The sequence below is a fragment of the Corvus cornix genome, chromosome 2, assembly GCF_000738735.6.
Source record: "Corvus cornix cornix isolate S_Up_H32 chromosome 2, ASM73873v5, whole genome shotgun sequence".
Classification (NCBI taxonomy): Eukaryota; Metazoa; Chordata; class Aves; order Passeriformes; family Corvidae; genus Corvus; species Corvus cornix.
The window spans coordinates 49503259-49524855 of NC_046333.1; the positions used below are offsets into that span (position 1 = coordinate 49503259).

General features: G+C 35.3%; 1 protein-coding gene across 8 annotated transcripts in view; it reads left to right on the plus strand.

Annotated features, from left to right (window-relative positions):
* The window catches only part of SNX13 (sorting nexin 13), a 67887-nt gene that overhangs the window by 42672 nt on the left and 3618 nt on the right, over window positions 1-21597 (plus strand). For 4 of the 8 annotated variants that reach the window (XM_039548716.1, XM_019285734.3, XM_019285733.3 and 1 more), the window contains 11 exons: window positions 1423-1555; window positions 2297-2334; window positions 6686-6755; window positions 9296-9468; window positions 11901-12008; window positions 12740-12850; window positions 14148-14309; window positions 15522-15593; window positions 17897-18042; window positions 19826-19894; window positions 21050-21162. In XM_039548716.1, coding sequence (XP_039404650.1) covers window positions 1423-1555; window positions 2297-2334; window positions 6686-6755; window positions 9296-9468; window positions 11901-12008; window positions 12740-12850; window positions 14148-14309; window positions 15522-15593; window positions 17897-18042; window positions 19826-19894; window positions 21050-21162 — 1195 coding nt within the window. Of the gene's footprint in view, window positions 1-1422; window positions 1556-2296; window positions 2335-6685; window positions 6756-9295; window positions 9469-11900; window positions 12009-12739; window positions 12851-14147; window positions 14310-15521; window positions 15594-17896; window positions 18043-19825; window positions 19895-21032; window positions 21163-21597 lie in introns of those variants that run through there. The other 4 variants (XM_039548718.1, XM_019285732.3, XM_019285736.3 and 1 more) reach the window with 3 other exon arrangements.

A 21597-nucleotide genomic window follows, 5' to 3' on the forward strand; every position in this document is an offset into this window, starting at 1 on the left:
GTATAAAACATAATTACAGATACTAAAAAAGAAGGAAGTAAAACACCTAAAACCTGTGTTACCATTTTTCTATTCTATGGAAAACACACTCTAAATTGTCAGCTTTTGCTTTGCTGTTTGTTAGCCCATAGTTTTCAAAGCAGTAGACAGGAGTAGGTGTCCTGTATGAACCTAAATATGAAGCACAGTTTAGAGCTATCATATTTTTATTTGTGTTAATGCACCAATTTAAGAAAAACATTATGAGTAGACTAAATAAGACGTACCATTTTCGTCCAGTTTTACTTCTCTTTTCCAAAGGTGAATGTAATGGTCCCATATTAAATTCTATAGTTGTTCCCAGAAATTATTCTGGCTGATCTGTTTCTGCAAACTTGCCCAGTGAAGCAGCAAGTACGGATGAAAAAACCAGTATTTTTACTACCTGCATATGTAGACTTTATCACTCAAGTCTAATATATGTATTTTAAAAGGAAAAGTAAATGATTGATATTCTGGCAGTAACTTACATACCCAGTCTGAAATATTTTTTTTTTTTTTAGATCATTACTTTAATGTTCTCATTCATGCTAAAAATTAGTGATATGAGCTGTAGAACTTAGAATCACGCTGTTGTATTTGAGGCTCACATTTAAGACTAATGAACACCTTGTGAAATCTGTGTTGCTCAAAGTAAGTTAAGGGCCTTGCTTGTGAATTCTGCTGAAGAGTATAAATTTCCCATGTGTTACAAAAGAAATGACCTTCCTCAAACATGGCTGAATTGGGTTTCTTTTCTATTTGTACCAGATGATAGTACTTGAACAGTGATGCATGAAAAAAAAATCATTAAAATATTTTAGAGTTGACAGGAGTATCCAAACATCATGAATTAATTCCTGCTGTGTATAGATACGTGTATGTTTATGTATATACGTTGTATAGGCTGTGAAGGTAAATTGTTTGAGCTGGAGTGGTTAATTCTTTGAGTGTTAGGGCTATATTGTATTGGCTAAACTGGAAATTGTCGCAAAGGTCACATATGGTATCTTCCTTCCCTTTCTTTCCCTCTTCTCACCTCCTGCCCTAAGTATTTGCAGGTCTATGTTTATGGTTTATCCACAAGGAAGGACTGAGATAACCTTTTATTAAATGGATAAAGACCAGATAGGTTTATAGTGCAATTGGAAGGGTTAAGAGCAGAGGACAGAAGCATTTGCAGCTGTTGTGCTATTTCCCTTCCTAGATGTGCACGACTGAGTAGTTAGATATTTTCTGAGACTGTGTTATACTTCTGGCACAATGAGTTCTCAGAACCTTTTCATTAAGTCAGAGACACGTATGCACAGATACTTCTTGTTCAAGTAAAATTTATGAAAACTAGTCTGGTCAATTGAAAAATGGAAAAAGTGTTTCTGAAGTTAGCGTTTTTGTTTCAATAAGGTGTATGAGTTGATGCTGCGAGATGAGAGGTTCTACCCTTCGTTCAAGCAGAATGTGTTGTATGTGCGTATGTTAGCCGAGCTGGATATGCTGAAGGATCCCAGTTTCAGAGGATCAGATGATGGTGAAGGAGGTGAGCTCTGTATCTCTAAAGGGTATTTCCTGGGACCATTCTTTTCTCTGCTTTAAAACGAAAATAAAATAATTATCCACACTGTTTTTAGAAAATTAAATACTTCCTATGGTGTCTCTGATATTTAAATTAATATTTCTTGCTTGTGCTTTTGTGTGTAAATTGTTTTAGGACTCACACAGGGTTTTCCTTGTAGTAAGTTTATTAATCTCATAGAAATTCTTGTCAGGTCTTGGTAACAAGTTTGTCATTTAAACAAATAGGCAATTCTTCCATTCTACTTTCTTCTTTTAAAGTATTTAAAGCTCTTCAATATATTGTGGTCTTTTAATACATAACTCTACTCCTCTCTGGAAATAGAAATGGAAAGTATACATAGGAGATGCATCTTTCTAAAGCAAGTAAAATCATTGTTCTTGTTAACTGAAGTACAAATCCAGTGGAAATTTTTCACTATTAAACTAGCTCCTTAATGAAGCAGTATCAGTGGAGATATAAACTTAAAAAAATGTTATCTGAAGTATTTATTTAGGATCTGTATCTTTATAAACTTATATTTCTTTAGGTATCTTTATTGGAAATTTGAAACGCTTGCATGTTGCGTGCAGCATTTGTCCAGTGCCAAAGTTGTCCTTCCTTTTTCCATAATGTTTTGTGGATGCATTTTATTTATGTGTGGCCCTACAATGGGGGAAAATCTTCTAACCTGTTTTTTCCTTTTCTTTTCCTCACTGCTCCCAGAATCTTTTAATGGGTCTCCTACTGGCAGCATAAATCTGGTAAGTGCTTGGATTTTTTTTTTAATTATTTTTTTCTCCTCAACAGTAGAGAAAGAGTGATAAAACAGATTAACTTATGTACATTACAGTTTTACTTCACTGCAGTTGAATTTCTGAAAAAGTTCTTGAATCAAATTGAAACACACAGGTTATTAATTACTCTGTAAGATAAAACTTCTCCTTTTGTCTTTTCCCACGTTTGATGAAATTTTACATTGTTTCTCACAGAAACAGTTAATTTATGGAAAGCGTCAGTTTATATCCCTGTTTGGTTTTATTAAATAGATATAAATTTGGGGTTACATAGTAATAGGTGAAAACAAATCCTTGAAGGATTAAATTCAAATAGACTGTAAAATGTGCAATTTATTACATTTTTGTTGGTTGATTTTTTTTTTTTTCTCATTAAGGCTTGATTTGGAAACATTAAAGTATCTGGAGTTCATTCCAGGCATCAGTCTTTGTTTTTTAATCTGACCAATTTCAAGTTCAATTTTGTAAGTGGTTCTTGACCTGTGTCAGTTTGTCAAAACCTTTCCTTCGTTAAATGAGCGTACCTAAACCAAAAATGCAAATACAGTTACTTAAAAAGGAAAAATCATAAAAAGTTTGATATCTATCCTCCCCATGTTTCTGTAGACAGTGTGTAGCTGAGCCACAAGGTGCAGAAGGTTCAGTTGAGCATATCAGAGTATGTTTCCAAACGTTTTAGTTTTGTGAAGGTTTACATAGAGATTTACAATCTACATGCAATTTCCTGACTTGCATGATGCCTGGGCCCTTCTAGTTTGTTCTTGGAAGGTGCTATAGCTCCTTAGGAGTTTTACTGCATTTGATAAGATCCTGCTTGCATGCAAAAGGAATGAAGGATTCTGAAGGAATACACGTAACATTAATGTAAATGTATTTCGGTGTGGGGGTTGGTTGTTTATGGGGTTTGGTTTTTTGTGGGTTTTGGGTGTTTTTTCATTTAAATTGGGATTTTCTTTCCTACTATTTTCCTGTTGTTTACATTTTGAAATGCAAAGAAAAAGGGAGGTGTTTAGCTGATACAATTTATGCAAACTCCTGGTAGATGCAGAAGAAAAACTTAATTTAGCCATGTTTTTTATGAATTTACATACAATTCTGGTAACTTTTCACAAGAGTCTTTTAACTGACTAATCTCTTTAAAAGATCTTTCAAATATCTTTCTAAGTACTCTTTCTAATAATGTTGTGACATATCAGAGTTAATTTTATGGATTTGTCATTGTGGTGGCTCATCTGGCTGGTGGTTATCTGCTGCTTCATTTCATGTGACTTTCCAAGCTAAGTTAGAAAGTCCTAAAGTCTTCATCAAGCACTGTTACAATACAAATAGGTATTTTCATGGGACTCTTCAAAGTCTTGACTTTTGTTTTTGTTGTGACAAGGGTATTTATAGAATACTACATTTTTTCAAAAGAGTTAGGAACGTTCTAGCAGAAATACATAAGTAAATTTCTCTTTATGCAGAACTACTTTTGCTTTTCTGTAGTCCATATTGTTCAGAAAAGAACAATATGGACCACACAAAAGTAGTCCAGGTGTTCAGTGCTTTTACAGGTGTTTGAATACTGGTAGATTAGTTTTTGCTGGCTGAATTCCATGTCAAGTGTAAATTTCTGTACACATAGTTTGACTCCCTTGTGTTAGTCCGTTACATAAGAAAAATAGACCTTGGAGAGGTTACTTCAAAGGTCAGGGAATTTCTGTACTTGTAGCTAATGACAATGTATTAAATAAGATTGAGTTGTGATATGATGTGATATTTTTAGGTTTTTAATTAACTTGTGCTCCTGTGAATGTATTTAATGGCAGAGATACTAGCTCATATTAAATGTCTGTCTGTTTTGTTATCTGTTCAGGTTTCAACATTTTAATTTACTTGTATTAATTGTTGCTGTATAGTGCCTTGCCACAGCAGTTGAGTGTTTCCTAAAGTTTGTATTGTAAAATAAATTGCCTGCAGTTCATACTTCCACTGGAAGAATTTGGAAGACAGGCTCAAAACTGTTTTGAGGAAAAGTTGTTGTACCAAAATATCTTAATTTCTGCCTTTTGATTTGATACATTACTATATTAAATCAGTAGGTCACATTTTGGGAGTATAAAACCACTGTTAATATTTATAGACTTGCAGATTTTCTCTAAAGGATCCATAATGGGAGCTTTGCACTGAGTAAATAGAAGAAGTTACACCAGTGTTACCTATCCAAGACCTTAAAGGGCAGCAGAAGTGGCCGGGTTGAACTTTTGGCAGTCATTAGCTTGAACCCCAGTCAGTAATCACAAAGAAATCTGAACTTGAGTGACAGTGAAGGGAAGCAGGAAAACAAGAAGTAATTATGCCTTTAAAAAAATACAACCGTACCTTAATGTCCGTATTTTGTAGCAAACAAAACGCTTGAGCAGTTGACAGTTACTTGTCTTCTTTTATAACATCACATCCCTTCTATCTTATTGATAATCAAATCTTAGAGCTTTCAGAATACGAAGTACTTACTTTATTCAAGCTTCCACAAATGCCTGCTGTTAGCCAGTCTCAGGTGATATTCTGCTTCTAAACTGGACACTGCAATATAGAGCAGCACAATTTGCAGGGTCATTGCTGTCCAAGGGACTTGCTCAAGAATGGCCTAAGTCAGAGTCCTGTGTCCAACAATTGACTGAAAGCAAGTGTAAAGATTAAAGGAACAGCCTACTTATGGTGCTACTTTACCAGAATACTCTCTAGCATCCAGTAACTTAAAGATTGGGAAGTTCTTGAGGTAAAGATGATGTCTACTGTCAAAATATTTCTGCATAAATTCATCTGTTCTGCCATTCGACAGACATAAACTTTTAGCACTATAGAATGTAGTGGCAAAACAGATTTCCCAAAAGGGCTTTTCTTTCTTCTACCTTCTCTCAGTCTGGGACCTTAGTACTTTAAGTCTACAAGCTGTGTGATAAAGATATTCAGGAGACTCCCTACTGTAACATGTATTCAGACACTTTAAAGCTGCCTTCTATTCGGTACCTAGACTTTATCACAGAAATGTTATTTCCCTTGCCTTCTGTAGTAGACATTTAGGCAGAGACTGGCTGAGGTGGTTGAGGTAGAGAAGAGCCATTCCTTGTAGAGAACTAGAGGAGGAAGGAGTGGAGTATTATGTTGGGATATTGTGGAGTTGATGAAGAAGGAGCAAGAGCAGAGTCTTTAAATAAGTCATGTTTTCAAGTCCAGCGTATCTTTTGGTTATAATCTCATATATTGTTCTATGTTTAAGAATACAGAGTAGATTTAGAAACTGAATTGATGTAGGTAGAGTTTTAGTTTGATACGGGTATGGCACTGCTAATCAGTAAGTCCCATTCTAGGTAACTTTTTGTGGTAAGTCACTATTGAACCGGCTTGGTTAAATTATACAAGATGGCAGATAGCTATATTTATTCTGAATGTGTTTCTTTGAAGAATTTTAGAATTCTGGAGAAAAATACATAAAGTAACTGGGATCCCAGTGCCTGTGAATTCTACTTAGGTAGCTCCAACTCTTTTTTTTTTAACCTGGTAATTTAAGATTAGGATGCGTAATGGCCCATCCTCTGTTTTTTCAGTTGAGTCTGCAAGTCTTTCAACAGTCTTGATTATGTTAAATCTTAGTAATCAGATGTATTAATTTTAACTAAAAGCAAAGCTTCTCTAAAAGACCCATTAGGCTTCTTTTGATCCCAGTAATTATTAGATATCGAGACAGAGCATTAACTAGCTGAGGATGTACCTGTTCATTTTTTACGATGGAAAGTATTCCTGAGAAAAATATTGGCTGTTTTTTTTTACATAAAGCAGAAAAACTTCTGGTTTCTACTGCTGTGTAACATCTATGCAGTGTGTAAAGACATTTGAAAGAAAACAGAATGATGTGACGGTAAAAACTAAAAGACCTGTTAAACAACATCTGTATCTCCTCAGTTGCTGGGAAGATTTTCTGCTTTAGGTCTATTTTTTTTTTTTCTTTCCTAATGCTCAGTAAAAGACCATTTGTAGCTGTACTTCCATTAGAGTTGAGATATCAAACCAAAGTGGCAAATATGTTTGATCAAATATGAGTGGTCACAAAACTATGTGTGAAAATGATGGGGGAAATGAAAGGCCCTATATTGTGCAAAAGAACAGCTTTGGTAACCAGGTAGTACAAACACCTGCATTGTTACAGTGCACTAAGCTTTTAGTGTAGTGAACTGGAAGTTTGAAAATTAGATTAATCAAAACTCTTCTCAAATACAATGTATTTCTGATCATATTTTTTCCCATTTTTTCCTCCTCCATTATGTCCCCCACTCTGCAGTCCTTAGATGACCTTTCAAATGTCCCTTCTGATGAGACAGTTCAGCTCCATGCATACATCTCAGATACTGGTAAGTGAATCTGTTATGTCTGCTTACTTTTTTCCCACCATTTACTTTGAGTTTTGTAATATTACAGGTCCTTGAAATCCTGATTTTCTCTTTTTCTGACCTCATAAAACATTTGAATTCATATTTTCCATTAAGTCCTTGTGGAAATCTTTACACTATTTCTTCTGTAGGTCACAGACTATGTATCTGTAGTTAAAGTGTCATTTAATTTTTATGGTTTATGGTATTATTATTATTTTTACTGCTTTTATTGCTGGAGAATCATTCATTAAACTTAATATTGAGTAGGATTTATTTTAGCAATTATTTAAAAAAATTCTGAAAGGCATCTCTCTTTCTAGTCACAAAGTTATAATGTTTGACTGTTTGATTTTCTTAGTATAATATTTTCCCTTATTCTTTGTGCTTCCTGACTTAGTTTAAGGAAGTGACTTCTGTCCTTATGGTGATGGCATTTTTGGTTATCTTTTAAAAAACTTTGTCTAGAAAGAAATTACTTTATTACATGAGAGTAAATAAAAAAATCTCAGCTATTATTTGCAAATACTCTAGTTAAATGAGATTGCATTGGGTAATTAAATAGTGATCTTCAGATACTTTTTTTAGTAGATTTTACTATGCAACACACTTTTAAATCTATGCATTTATATGGTGGACACATGCTGTCAGCAAGCATTCAGCTACTTTACATTTTAATTAAACTTATTCCAACTCAGTGTGAGAGCAGTGTGCAATCCAAGTGTCATGGTAGTCAGTCCTCGGGGAAAGGGGAAAATAAGAATCAAATTCTGCTTTTTTGTTAAAATGACGTGATACTTCTTTTCTGAATTAAATGTAGAAGTTTCATCTTTTTGACTTAAGAAAAAAAGGTAAACTTAGAACGACACGAACTGTAAAATTTATAGATGGCAGTCTGTATGGATAACTATCAGCCTGACTCTGTGAATACATAATGCTCCAGGTGTAACAGGAGATATGTACAGGTTTGTATTGCAAGATAGTATTAAACTGCATCTGTGAGCAGGTTCTTTTTCTCTGCCAGTTAATATCCTTTACTGTGCTTGAAGGTTGTATACAAGCAGGATTATCTCTGTGTGTTGCAGAATTCACATTGTCTTGGGTTGCAAAATAAATACTAATTAAGAGGCTAAGACATAAGGGGCAGCAGAACTTCTTTCTTTTTCTGCCTGAAGTCGTTCTCCTAAAGGTGCCACTTAGCAGTGCCCCTGAGATGTAGTCTGGTGGCTGCAGGGCCAAGTGGTCAATGTGAACGTAGAGGACAGGGCTTGTGCAGCATCTGTGGGGCTGGGCGTTTCTGGTTCCACTCTCTGGGCAGTCTTCTGGCGCCATCCTGACTGCCTGCTCTTTCCCTTGGGGGTTCAGCACTCAGCATTGTTTTTTAGAGGGTAGATCACAAAGACAAGATGCTCTGTGCCCACTCTTCACCTTTCTAGTGTGTAATTCTTGCATTGGCAGCAGCTGCCACTACCCTACAGGTGCTCCCTGGCTGCTTAGACAAAAGCATTATAATTCAGAGAAATCAAGACTGAAAGTACTACAGAGAATGAAATTGATTTTCCAAGAGAATTGTATTTTATGGTGTGTGAGTGCATAGAAAAATTCAGAGACCTGGGTTAGAAATACTTTCATCTAGCCACTGGAAAACTGTAGGTTTCCCAACTGGGTATTGGCTTACTACTTAGAGATGCAACATGTTGCCAATTTAAATGGTGTGCAGTGTAGACAGTATTGGATCTAGGTTATTCTCTAAATAAAATGGAAGGATTTGAAACAAGCTATACTGGGGAAATTCTGTGAGGGAGGAATGTCCAAGAAGACTTAAATATTTAATGGAGATCAAAAAGATGTTTGCTTCTATTTTGGATAGCCTGTATGTGTTCATTTCATTTATGAATTGACTTCTCCATACAAAGTGTATATGCACACACAGAGAATGCATTATATATATGTAACACACACGTCTGTATATATAGTTTCTGTTGACTAAAATAGCATGGGGAGTTTATCTTACAGTTAATAAAAATCTGATGATTTAATAACAAACTACTGATGCCAGTAACAAAACTGAATGCTTGCAGCTTGCTATCATTGTCTTGTATTTATAGACTTTTTTGATGGGCAGACTTTTGCAATATGATTAGACTACTTTGCAGACCAGAATTTCTTCTGGTTTCACAGTTGTCTTTCACCCCCATCTTGAGTTCTTCAGGTTAAAATTTTTTTTTTTTTAAAGATCTATTTACTATTTAAAAGTTGAAAATTTTTCTGTTTATGTTTTGCATGTCATTGAAACTTGCCTAACTTTAAAGCTGCTTAATCTCTATTTAAGTTTACGTAGTAAGTTTTGGAGGGTATCATACAGTGTTCAGGATAAAGGGATAGCTTAGTCTTCTTGCTTGCATGTCCATTTTTGTCTTTCAAGTCTGTCATTCCAGACATTTCTTCACTTCACATTTGTGTCCTTTCGTCTTCCTTCTTTCTGTTTGTTCCTTTTTTGTTTTTGTTTTTAAAACTACTAGTCTATGCTGACTCTGACCCATATGCCGTGGCAGGAGTGTGTAATGACCACGGCAAGACATACGCCCTGTATGCCATCACTGTCCACCGACGAAATGCAAACGGTGAGGAGATGTGGAAGACATATCGGCGCTACAGTGACTTCCATGACTTCCACATGAGGATCACTGAGCAGGTAACCAAGCTCATGAAAATCTTTATAGGTGCCCGTTTCTATACTTTAATAACTGATGACTATATGATTGCTCTGTGAAAAAGAGATGGAAAGTCTTCCCCCTCTTCCCACACTGCTTAATTTTACTTAAATCTTTGTATGGAAGTGCTGTTGGTCTCAAACAGTGGTGTTTTAGTTACATTTGTCACAGAGATTAAGAAATAAAAGCTGAGGTTGGGAAATAGGTATTTGGGTTTTAAGTGAATGTTAAGAATTGGTGGGGTCCCAAAAGGGAGAGCTGGTAGCACTTCACTATACTACTAGCAATCTGCCTTTTACTGCTGTACTTGTATTCTCAGACTCTTAACCCTCCTAAAATGAAAGAAGGAAGAAATAGAGAGTTGTAATTCAGCAGCTGGTACAAAGTAGAACCTGCTGACATGAAAAAATGATGAAAACGCAGTGCTTTTAAAAGGAGGCTGAAGTGCTTTTAAACCAAGCCTTTGGAGAAGTCAGATTTGACTGCATAACCTTCGAACTAGTCAGAAGTGTCGGTTTATATCCCTTTGATCTGTTATTAATTTAGAGTCATAGAGAACAAATTCTGTGCAGGTAAGTTAGCATTTTAAAGTTACAGCAGCAATAAAAATTGAAAAGGCTTTATTAAAAAAGCAAATGTGTTGAATATTTGGATTAATTGTAAATGAAGTCTGACTTCCCTTTGAATTTCTGATGATCTTAGTGTGTTGTCAATAAATTTGAAATACCAATTTTTGTACTCCTTTAAATTGATTTTTTTTAAATTAATTCAGTGTTCTGAAGAATCCTGGATCTTACCGTGAATTAGGGTTCTGCTGATATGGGGCAGTCATTTAAAACCAACATAGCTCTACATGAGTAGAAATGTATAGCAAAAGCAAAGATGTTCACAATACGAAAGCTCAACATTTCTGATGGCTAAATCTGAGTAAATTTACAGAGAATAGAAATGTTATTCGAGAACACTAAGATTGCAAAAAGTAAACAGATTTCTGTGATTCACTGTGGCATCTCAGATGCTCCCAACTTTTGCTTTGTCTTGGCAATAAAATAGACATTCTTACTGTCTTGTGTGCTTGTCTGAGACATTTTTATTGACATGTTAAGGGTAAAAAGTTAGAGTAATTGATTTAAAATGAATAGGAAAGGCAGGGACTGTTTGTTTTTCAGAGAAAATAGGTAGTTGATCCGAAATGGAATTGAAGTTAGCAGTTTGAAGTATTTACATGAGTTTTTTTTCCTTAGAGTACTGAATAGATTCACACCAGTTCCTTTAGTCAGTCATATAATAAATGTCATTTAAAGTAAATTCCTATATTTGAAATAGAGGCTGTTAGTTGCTTACATTGCTTCTGCTTAGATATAAGAGCCCAAATGAAAACTAGACCATCTTCTGTTCAGTTATTTTCCCATGTGGCCTACTTGCAAGGGAATGGGATTTATAAAGTTGTAAAGAGCTATTTTTTGGTTCTTCCTACAGACCATAAATTTTATATGATCTTCGTGGCCTTCCAAAGTTTAATGATGCAAGAAGAGATCTTGCAGGGGCTGAACGGAATCCATATCTTTAAATCTGTAGTGTTGTGGTCTTTTCTAGAGAGAAAAGGATGCAGCCTGTTTCCAGGTTGTTTCTTAAAGCCTAGAATACTGTATGTTTCTCTCTTTATCACCTTAAGGTTATTTTTTACAGGTAGTCTAGATTCTGTATGGGGATAGTCCTGATTTTTCAAGTTTTGTTCTTGTCACTTTTTCATTTTTGTGCATTTTACCAAATATATTCAGCCTTGTTGAGTGTTAGGGCCTCTTTCCCTTCTGGTTCCCTGGGACTGCCATTCTTCTTGCAATACTAGAACAGTGGAATACATGTCAACCAGTGCCAATACTGTCGTTACTTGGAGAAAAGGCACAGGTGATGACATATAGAGCGAGCATATTTTGATAACCTGTGTGTACACTGAGTGCTGCCATCTCTCTAGGGATAAAAGCTTAATTTCCTTGATAGGCTTGATCACGGTAGGAAAGGAAAAAAATTTTAGAATGATACACAAGTTCTCTTGAAAATCTTTATATAGTCTCATAATCCTAGTAACTTTATCCCAAGTAATAAGCCTTTTGCACACTCTATTGGTCTATATTTTTGCACACTCTATTGGTCTATATTTCAAAAGTGAGTATTGTGTGCAAGTTCAGAAATTAAATTTTACCTTTGATAGTCTCTTGGGAATTTTCACGCATTTGTTCTTGACAGTGTACCTTTCCCTTTGGCTTCTCCAAGGATTCTGAGTCCCAGGCATGATGCAGAATTTTTTTGTCAGGTGTTAGATGGTATATAAGAATAGGTGAATATGATGTCCTTATATGAAGACTTGAAACTCTTTAAAACAGAACAAAAAAATCTTCTCTTTTTTTTCCAGTTTGAAAACCTTGCAAATATACTAAAACTTCCTGGCAAAAAAACATTTAACAATATGGACAGAGAGTTTTTGGAAAAGAGGAAAAAAGATTTAAATGCTTATTTGCAGGTAAGCTGTTACAGGTTTTTTTAGCTCTGTGCTTGGTATTATTTTTTCAGAGGTAGCATGCCTTTGTGGTTTTTTTCTTTTGGAAAAAAAAAGCTGTGTTGTTAGTGGTACACAAAACTAAATAATATATCATAAGAACTATCTCTTAAGTTTGCATTTTCTTTGGTGTTTGGTTTATTCTCAGCCAGTTCTGTCACAGCTTTTCTGAGCTGATGAGGTTCCAGCTATGTTGGTTTTGAGCTTTATGCCATTGACCTTCTCATGTTGACACGTTTGTGGTCACTTTCTCTTGTGCTGTTGCATAAGGATTTCCGTGGCACCCACTCCAGCAGTGTAGCAAACCGCACAGTTCCTCTGTTCAGATAAGGCCTGTATCAGCCCACACAAAAGAATTCTGTTGTCTTCTTTCCTAAGGACTTTCTGGTCATTTAGCACTAAAATATGTTGATCAAGTCAATGAACATGTTAACAATGAATAATGAAGATGAGTAAAACACTGTGAACTGACAGTTTGAGTGGTCATAAAGGTGTATCTTTTTCTATGAGTTGCTGTAATTAGCATAGTGGTTAAAATTATGGGAATTACTAAGAGGCCCCTTGTTTCCATCTCGAGACAAGTGGAATGTTGGAATAAAATTCAGGAATGAAAAGATACATTGCTAGATGTGATGTCTTTGGTTGTGTCTTGTTCGTTATTTATTAAAATTACTTTTAAAAATTATTTTACTCAGCTCTTGTTAAATCCTGAAGTGATGAAAGCTTCTCCAGCTTTAGCCCATTATGTGTATGACTTCCTGGAGAATAAAGCCTACAGCAAAGGGAAGGGGGATTTTGCACGGAAGGTAAGAATGTTTTGTACTGTCAAGGGAACTTCAGAGCATTCAGTCATGCAATGATTGCATTAAACAGACATGTTGAACAGATATTAAGGAGCTGTGTAGCACTTTAAAAACAGCTTGTAAATGAGTTGCTTTAATATTTTGAGTGGCAAAGTATCTGAGGGCATACGAAACAAAAAAATTACCATTTTTATAATAGGTCAATTTGTTTGTATGCCAAAAAGTAAAGTTTTGAAATAGGGCACAGTGAATTGCACTGTTCTAAAAGTGTGTTTGTTGCAAGTTGCTTTCTGTGAGACATCTGTGATTTTTTTTTTTTGGTGGTCTTATTCCTTCTGATTTCTTTTTTCAGTTCTTTCCTCTGTATTTGCTGCTGTTACCATGCTTTCCACTTTTCAGCTCAAAACATGATATGCGTTTCCCTTCAAAAGCACCTGTTAAGTATTTAGGTGTAACCCTCCGGAGTCATTGGTCAAATTCAGAGCTCTGTGCTCTGCATCCTTTTTGTTAAGCCTCCAGCACTGTGTTCAGACAAGTGGTTCTTTGTTCAGTTGACCAGTTTGTGTGAGCATCTGCTTTGCCAGTGCAGCCATTTCAAAAGTTTTAGTGATTTTGATACAAAAACCATCTGCAACTCTATTGTCACTTCAAGTTACTGTCCTGCCTATATTCCTTAAATATTTAACAGTGAAATAGTTAAATATTTATCAAGGTTTATATAATGACTAAGATGTATTTTCCAGCTTACGAGATGCTTTATAAGCATAACTTTTTAAAGGGCATCACGCTAGTATTTGTGCCTCTGTTTGGACTGAATTTAGAGTATATACTGAAAGAAAAATCGTAACAGTTTCTTTATAACTATTCTATGTTTTTAATTATACCTACCATGATACATACTATTCCAGTGCTGTTTAAAAGAGGCATGTTTCAAAGATGAAGAGTTGAAAGCAGAAGTGAAACATCTGGAAGTAGAAAGCTTGGAAGGGAGAAATGGTATTGAATGGAGAAGAAAAGGAAAATAAGTTCAAGCTAAGAAAAACCAAGGGATGGGAAATGGAAATGACTCAGGAAAACATCTGTTGAAAGCTGTAAATAGCTGCAGTAGGGCTGTAATGAATGAGAAATATAAATGGAAGTAAAATTAAAACTGTATTCTGCATTCTGTAATGAAGTTAAGTAATTTGAGTTGTTATTTTATATTATTGTTCTCTGGAACAGTGCCATACTTCTCATAGTGTATTAATATGCTGGTGTCCTCATAGATTATACAATTTTGGTTAAACATCTTCCCCCTCAGATGGACACATTTGTAAATCCACTGCGTAACTCTATGAGAAATGTATCAAATGCAGTCAAGTCTATCCCTGACAGCCTGGCAGAGGGAATGACTAAAATGTCAGACAACATGGGTAAAATGTCAGAGAGATTGGGACAAGACATAAAGCAATCATTTTTCAAGGTAAGAAAATACTGGTGGTTAATACATACTAGTAGATTAATAGAGGAGTCACTATTGACTCAAGCTCATGTTATCTAGAATAGTCAAGTCGTTAAACAGAAGACCAATCTGTTTTGTACCTGCACCCTTTTAATAAGGTTCAGCAGTCATTACAGGACAAAAATGGAGATCTTTGCTGTTAAGTAACGTTTTTAAGATGGCATCTACAGACTGTTACAGCTATCCTTCACTTAACTCAATGCAGGAACTTGAGAAGAACATGAGATTCACTGATGTTCTTATTTTTTAACCAGGCATTCTCATACAGCTAATTTCCTGCATCTGCTGTTTTCATTCAGGAAAAAACCCTATATATTTTGAAACTCAGAATAAGGAGATAGCCTCTTTTCTGCTTATTCCTTGCTGAATTCTGGTTTAAATTAAATTTTCTTTGTCTCTCCTGCCATCTTTCATCATCTCTTACATTCATAAAATATAGTACTTTAGAGGTGGGAATGGTAGTATGACGTGCAATAAGGAAGTCCTGTGAAAATAGTAATCTTCAGAATATGTTAATCTTCACTGTTTCTCTGGTCCTCCTCTTCCTGTGTGTAGCTGTAAGGTCTGTGATAAGGGATTGTTCCATTTTGTGCTACCAAAGCAGTTATATATGGCAGATGTAGAACAGCACCTGAGATGAGTGAATTAACCCTTAAACCATGAAAGGGAATAATAAATTGGGTCCGGGGGGGATTGGTGGGTTTTTTAATTACTTGCAGAGTAAAATGACTGTCTCTGGGCTTTCTCATTGCTAGTAACTTCCCTTTCCCTGTGTGTGACTAATAATATATTTACAGTTGTACTCACTGGGACTAGGTAGGACTTAAGATCAAGAGGAAATATCTGAGGAAATACCAGTCTCATAAGAGTTTTTAGGTGATTTTCATTTGAAGCATTAGGCACTTGATGAATTATATGGTTTGTCTTAATGGTAAGGTTTGTCGTAATGATAATTGTGTTGATTATTTTGGTAGCTACACAAGAATATATGCAGACTTGATTTTTGGTTTTGGAAGGTGAAAGGACCACTGTGTCTTTGCATTAGTTTGCAATTGACTTTTGACCAAATGTTGTTTTATATTTTCATAACCAAATTGCTTATGAAATTTTTTCTGATTTATTCATACTCTAACATACTTTTTCCGTCATAAACATAACCTTTTTTTATTGTAGGTGCCGCCTCTGATGCAGAAAACCTATTCAGATCCAGACCATTGCCGTGTTGCAGCACCAATTGATGACAACGTGAGTCTGACATTGTCCTTTCAAAGTTGACACCTCTAAAACCAAACAAATGAGTTACTTATTGTGCATTGAGCTACACTTTTATTGTTTTCTGACACTATACCAGGCACTTCAAAACAGTTCTAAGCTTTTTAAAAAGAAACCTGCATACTTCCTTTTAAAGTTAGCGTTTTTGCTAGCACTGAAACGGTTTGCACAACACTGATATAACGGGGAGAGTGCATGTACTACTGCTTCTGTGTTTTATGGCTGGGGGTTTCATTTTTTTGGTTTTTTTCCTCTTCTCCCTCCAATTTCTGTCTGTTCAAAGATAGTGTGGTACCAAACTGCCAGCATCATTTCAATTGGCATTTTATGGATTTGATTTCTGATGTGACCTTTTAAGGACCATTTGTTTAATGGATCAAAACAAGTGTTTGCTATTTTGTTGTGGAAGAACCCTTCAGAAAGTGTTCCTAAATAAAAAATTTCTATTATGTGGACACCTAAAATGTGTAAAGTAGTAATATTAAAAACTTGAAAGTGAAGTTTAAGCTCCTGATGGTATCATAAGCTGTGGTATTTTACCATTGTTTTGATTGAAACATTGATCATATATGTGCAAACAATTGGAAAAAACCCATTTATCTCTAGGTAGGACAGAAAAGCCTAAGATTACCCATCAGTATATGCATTTTGCTATGCACCTGTTCTGCCCTTCATGTTTCAGGCTTTTTTGGTCACATAAAAGTATTTCAGTTTGTTTCCCTGTACACAACTGCTGTGGTCACTTTGTTAGATGTATTTTTACTCAGCTAATTTCTCCTTGAATTCTTCTGGATTTTCTTTTTCCCCATTACTTTTCACTATATAAGACTGTATCCCCAAGTTTGTAATTACAATTGTAATTACAAATATATTTGGTACTCCTGAAGCTTCTGTTTTGCGCAGGGAAAACAGAATAATATAATTCAAGTACATGAACAGCTTCTCTGTAGGTATTTCATTGATCTTCTCTAAAATGATTAGATGTTGCAGTTCTTGATAACTTTTAAGTTAACATATCAAGTGTTAAAGGCAGATTTCAGATATTTGAAAACCTTTCAGCTCTCAACTGCTTATATAAGATTAATTGCTCACAACTTAAAATCACTAAGACAAAGAGAAGGCAGTTTGAATGGAGCTATACTTGGAGAAGCAGTACTGTAAAAGTGAGCCATGGATCTGTACAATCTCCAACTGGATTATGAACCCACTGTCTGTGTTCCAGTTGAATCTAAAGTCCACCAAAAGAATAATACTAACGTGTTTTTTGTGGGCCAATCTGTGTAATATTATCTGTTAAAAAATAAAATTATGATCCTTTTCTTAATCTTCAAGCATAAAAGCACTGCATAGTTTTTGAAAAAGTTCGATGACTTCAAGGGGGGAAGACATTGCAGAACAACCAATATGATTGATAAAAGCAAGCTCCGTTTATTAGCAATCCAGAGGCACTTAGATAGTATATCAGTTTGTTAACTCTTAATTGGCTTAAACCTATCACAGTGCATTTCTGCTTCTACATAATCAGACTACATTGGCAAGCTTCTACTAGTTATGTTATGATTAAAAAGAATTCAGAGCTCACCCTCCCTTCTCATGGCCAGTACATCTTATCTGCACAGCTGCACATCCTCAAAACTCCCTTTTTGTTCTAAGGCCTGTTTCTCACACAGGTGCTTTCTCATGCAGGCAGTTTCTCACACAAACCTTTGCTTGCAGGCCTTTTGCTTGTACAGTTCTTTTATTGATTTGTTCCCTTTATCAATAATCCATGTCCCTGATCCTCTAATCATTTTGCAACACATAGTCGTGCAGGTTACAAAGATGTCTAAATGAAAGGCACTTCATTGCAATGAAATGTCACTGTTTTTAGCATCCATAAGAAAATGGAAAAAGCTCCTTCCAGAAGTTTTTGTGTAAGGCAGTTGGAAGCGCAGCAACCAAGGAAGAGGTCAGGGATCAGGCCTATCTTAAGGACATATTTACGTGTATTATTCAACTTCAGTAGTAACTGTTGACTTTTGAAATAGCTGTTTCTTCTTGTCCTATTTTAAAAATTCAATGTATCTGGTTTTATATTTAATTTTCAGTTTTTCTTTGCTACTAATAGTGCTGTAGAAGATTTAGGGAAGATTTCATATTATAGTAAAATACAGAGCAAAGTGTTTGTCATTGTTGTGCTTATACTGAAGCATTTGATGCATAAAGTAGCTACTGAATCTGTAGCTTTCTTGAACTGAACTAAAAGTTTGCTGTTTATTCTTTTACTTTGTGGTCAGGCGGATGACAATATTCCCCTGAGAGTAATGCTCCTACTTATGGATGAAGTCTTCGATTTAAAGGAGAGAAATCAGTGGTTAAGAAGAAATATAAAAAATCTGCTTCAGCAACTTATTAGAGCAACATATGGCGACACAATTAATAGGTACTGTTTTTGTTATATAGAGCAGTCATGTCAGCGACACTGTACTCTACCTATGCATCCTTCTTGGTATTACTGAATTATTGTGGTTTAAATCTGCATGCATTCCTCTTTGAAGAAAATCAATAAACTGAGTACAAATGTGGTGTAAAGTGGAGATAAATGCAGCACATTACTGAAAAATACCAGTAACTCTTAGATGTCAGAGAACTTACAAAAGAGCTTTCATGTACAAGAGTTCACATTTCTGTGAATGTAACTTCATATTGATGCTTTTTGCCCTGTTTTACACGATACCTTTTTTTATTAGTATTATTTATTACTTTCTGCACTATTTCTGCTTACATCTCTTTCATGCCACAAATGATCCACTGGAACTATCAAATTATGTGAACTTTACTAAGTTGCAGTGTTAATGTTAAGTTTATGCTCTCATACTTTGAAAGATGGAAATGGGAAAGGAAAAGGACTCTTACGGGGTCTGTTTTGCCCTCTCCATATTCTTTGTAATTCACATGTACCTTTATTCATGCAAATGCGAAGCCAGTTAATCGTGCTAATGAAGTAGTGTTTCTTGCCCTCAGCTTAGAAATACACAGTTTCCAGGTTTTCCTTCTAGTAATTTGTTTCTGAAATGTAAACAAAAATCAACAACAACAACAACAACAACAAATTCTAGATACAGGTTTAGAACTGCATGATTACTTTCGATTTAGTGCCATGAATCAAAACCCTAATATCTAGCAGGTGAGAAGTAGCTCCCTATTACTTTTTTTTCAGGACATTCCTCACTGTATCATTTCTTTTTACCCTTCAAAAGAATATCTGTGATGTTTTCATCATCACTGTTAAACATACAGACTTGTGGTAGCAGTAGTGAAGTAACCATATAATAAAATAGCACTGGGTCTTTCTCAAGTGATTCCTTGTGGCCAGTTGAAAACTGTCTTGAGAACTGTGCTTCCAAGAACATGCTGTACTGTTAAACAGCTCTGAATACTTTTTGCTGTTTCCAGATTGTTGTATAAGCAGCAGAGTTGGTGTGCAGGCTGTTGCTTCCTTCTTGCAGAGATGGCTGTGTAGTACTAGTTTGCTTCTGCATTTAGAGCCATTCCAGATACTCATGGCTTCCTGTGGTCACCAGTCATACCTTGTCCTGGCAAGTTCTTGGAGTTTAATGGCATTCAGCAGAAAAATTGTCTTCTTCTGTTTCTTAGAAAACTAAATTCAAATTGTGGTTAGGGAAACAGTCCTGGGATTATGGTATACAGGGATGCATATATCATTTCTGTAAGCATTCTAGATTTGGATATAGAGCTGTGTATATGGTTGGTGAATGAAGGCCTGATGAATGATCAGTCTGTGTCTCCTGTTAAGGATTGTGAAGTAACTGTACACACTGCAGCAAGTATTTTGAGATTCTGAGTAGGTCCTTTGCTTACAGAAGCAGAACTTAGAGTGCTCCATGAAGAGGCGTGCTCTGCAAGCAAACCAGTTTTTTAATGCTGATGGGAGATGCAACAGCAGTTTTGCAGCCAACTTCATTATCATATATTCACCCAAAAAAAAGAAATCTTTAGCTTTAGGGAGTGATCAGTGAACTTAGATTTCTATCTTGAGAATCAGTACTTGCCTTCCTATTGTGCAGTATTATAGAACCTACTTACGGAGTTGGAAAAAGTTGAAATTATGCTTTGTTTGCCCTAGAATGCTCTTTAAAATGATTCTTCACTTATGGGCTCTCTACTTTAAAAATTAAATGAGAGACTTTTTGCTTTGATTTTAGAAAAATAGTTGATCATGTTGATTGGATGACATCTCCCGAGCAAGTAGCAGATGCAGTGAAACGCTTCAGGTATGTCTTCTATCATAATTATTAAATATGAAGTACTCACCAGTTGATGTCTAATATCTATCTATATGTCTTCCTATTCTTCTTATGTGAGGAAATTATTATCACTCTCCAGAATACCAGTTGGATCATACACTGCTTTTTACATACATTAAGTGACAGAAAGCAATTGTCACACAGAGAAGACTATTTTGGAGTTTTCTCCTCTACCTTACAGAACTTCTCTGTTAACCAGTCTAGAAGAGCTAGAGTACAGATATACTTAGAAATGTCTTATCACTGTAGTGATGTAGTATCTTGGTTGCCTTGATGAAGGCAGGTACGTGCCTTGCTTTTAAAGGCAAACAAATTAGTGCTGCAAGAGCCTGAGCTCTGAGATACTGTTTCACTTTGAATGGATACAATGGAAATGAAGTCTGAATTTGAAACTATCAAAAACTCTGTCTTTCAATTTCCATGAAGTTTTAATGGCTTCTACATTGTTGTTGAGAAACTGTTACCCACCTTGGTTTTTTTTCCCTATAGTTCGGGGTTTTTTTTGTTGGGGTGAAAGTCAAAGTAGGGTAATGTATTCTCCAAGGGGTCATAATTTACAAGTATTCTGTTATTCTTTGATTAAACTGTGGGAATGTGTATGTTTTATTCAAAAAAAAGATTGTCTTTCACTGGAGGAAAAATAGTTACTAGACAGAGGCTTGTCTTTTGCACTGGGCTTTCTACTACACTGAAACTATTTCTTCTCAGCTTTAGCTTGTTGAAAGGCTAACTGCTAGTGTCAAAATTCTGATAAAACAATTAATAGACCTAAGCCTAGAGTCTCAGTAGCAATAATCTGATTGGGAAAAGCAAGGCTTAGGTTTTTTTTATGTAAAAACTGTGTGGTATTTGAATGGTTTTGATTTGCATTGTTTTATTAAAATTTTATTTAATCTGATTCCTGTACTAAAAAATTATAGCTACTGATAGATTGAGTGTATTGCACTACTTGCTTTTGATTTCTTCACTTTTTTTTTTCCTCTTCTAATATTTGAAGTGTGTGTTAGGTTTTGTGCAATTTACTTTCTTGTATTTATTTTATGAGATAACCTTAAAAGATTTAAAGGAGCTTTTCACTTGATAAAATGTTAATGTATTTTGACAGATTTGCTTTTGTTACAGAGATGCTTTTTGGCCCAATGGCATTTTAGCAGAGACTGTTCCACGAAGGGACAAAGCTATTAGAATGAGAACAAGAGTGGCAGGGAAGACCAAATTACTGGAGGTGATGCCAGGTGAGTGAGTCTGGGATTAAACCATAATAATCCTTACCATATGTTGTTATTGAAATTAATGTCAGTATTCTTGTTGATTGTACTAAGTACTGAAATGAAATGCTGATGTATGAACTGTATTTAAATAAAAAGGTTTCTGATTATTAAAGCATTGGACATTTTCACGTGTACTGTCAGTAATTCTTTTAGACCCAAGCCAGTATTTAGCTTCTAGATGATTTAAGTTGTGCCCGAAGTAGGTATAATCCCAAACAGTATGATTTCTTGCAAACGTGGTTTCCACATATATAGGTTAAGAGTGAAGTAATTTTCAGAAATACTCTCTTCTGTAAGAGAACTTTTTGTTTAGTCATGTTGTGTAGAGGCACTGTTACTTCAAGTTTCAGGCTACATAGTTTGAAAGACTTACATTCAGTTTAAGTTTGTTGTTAACAT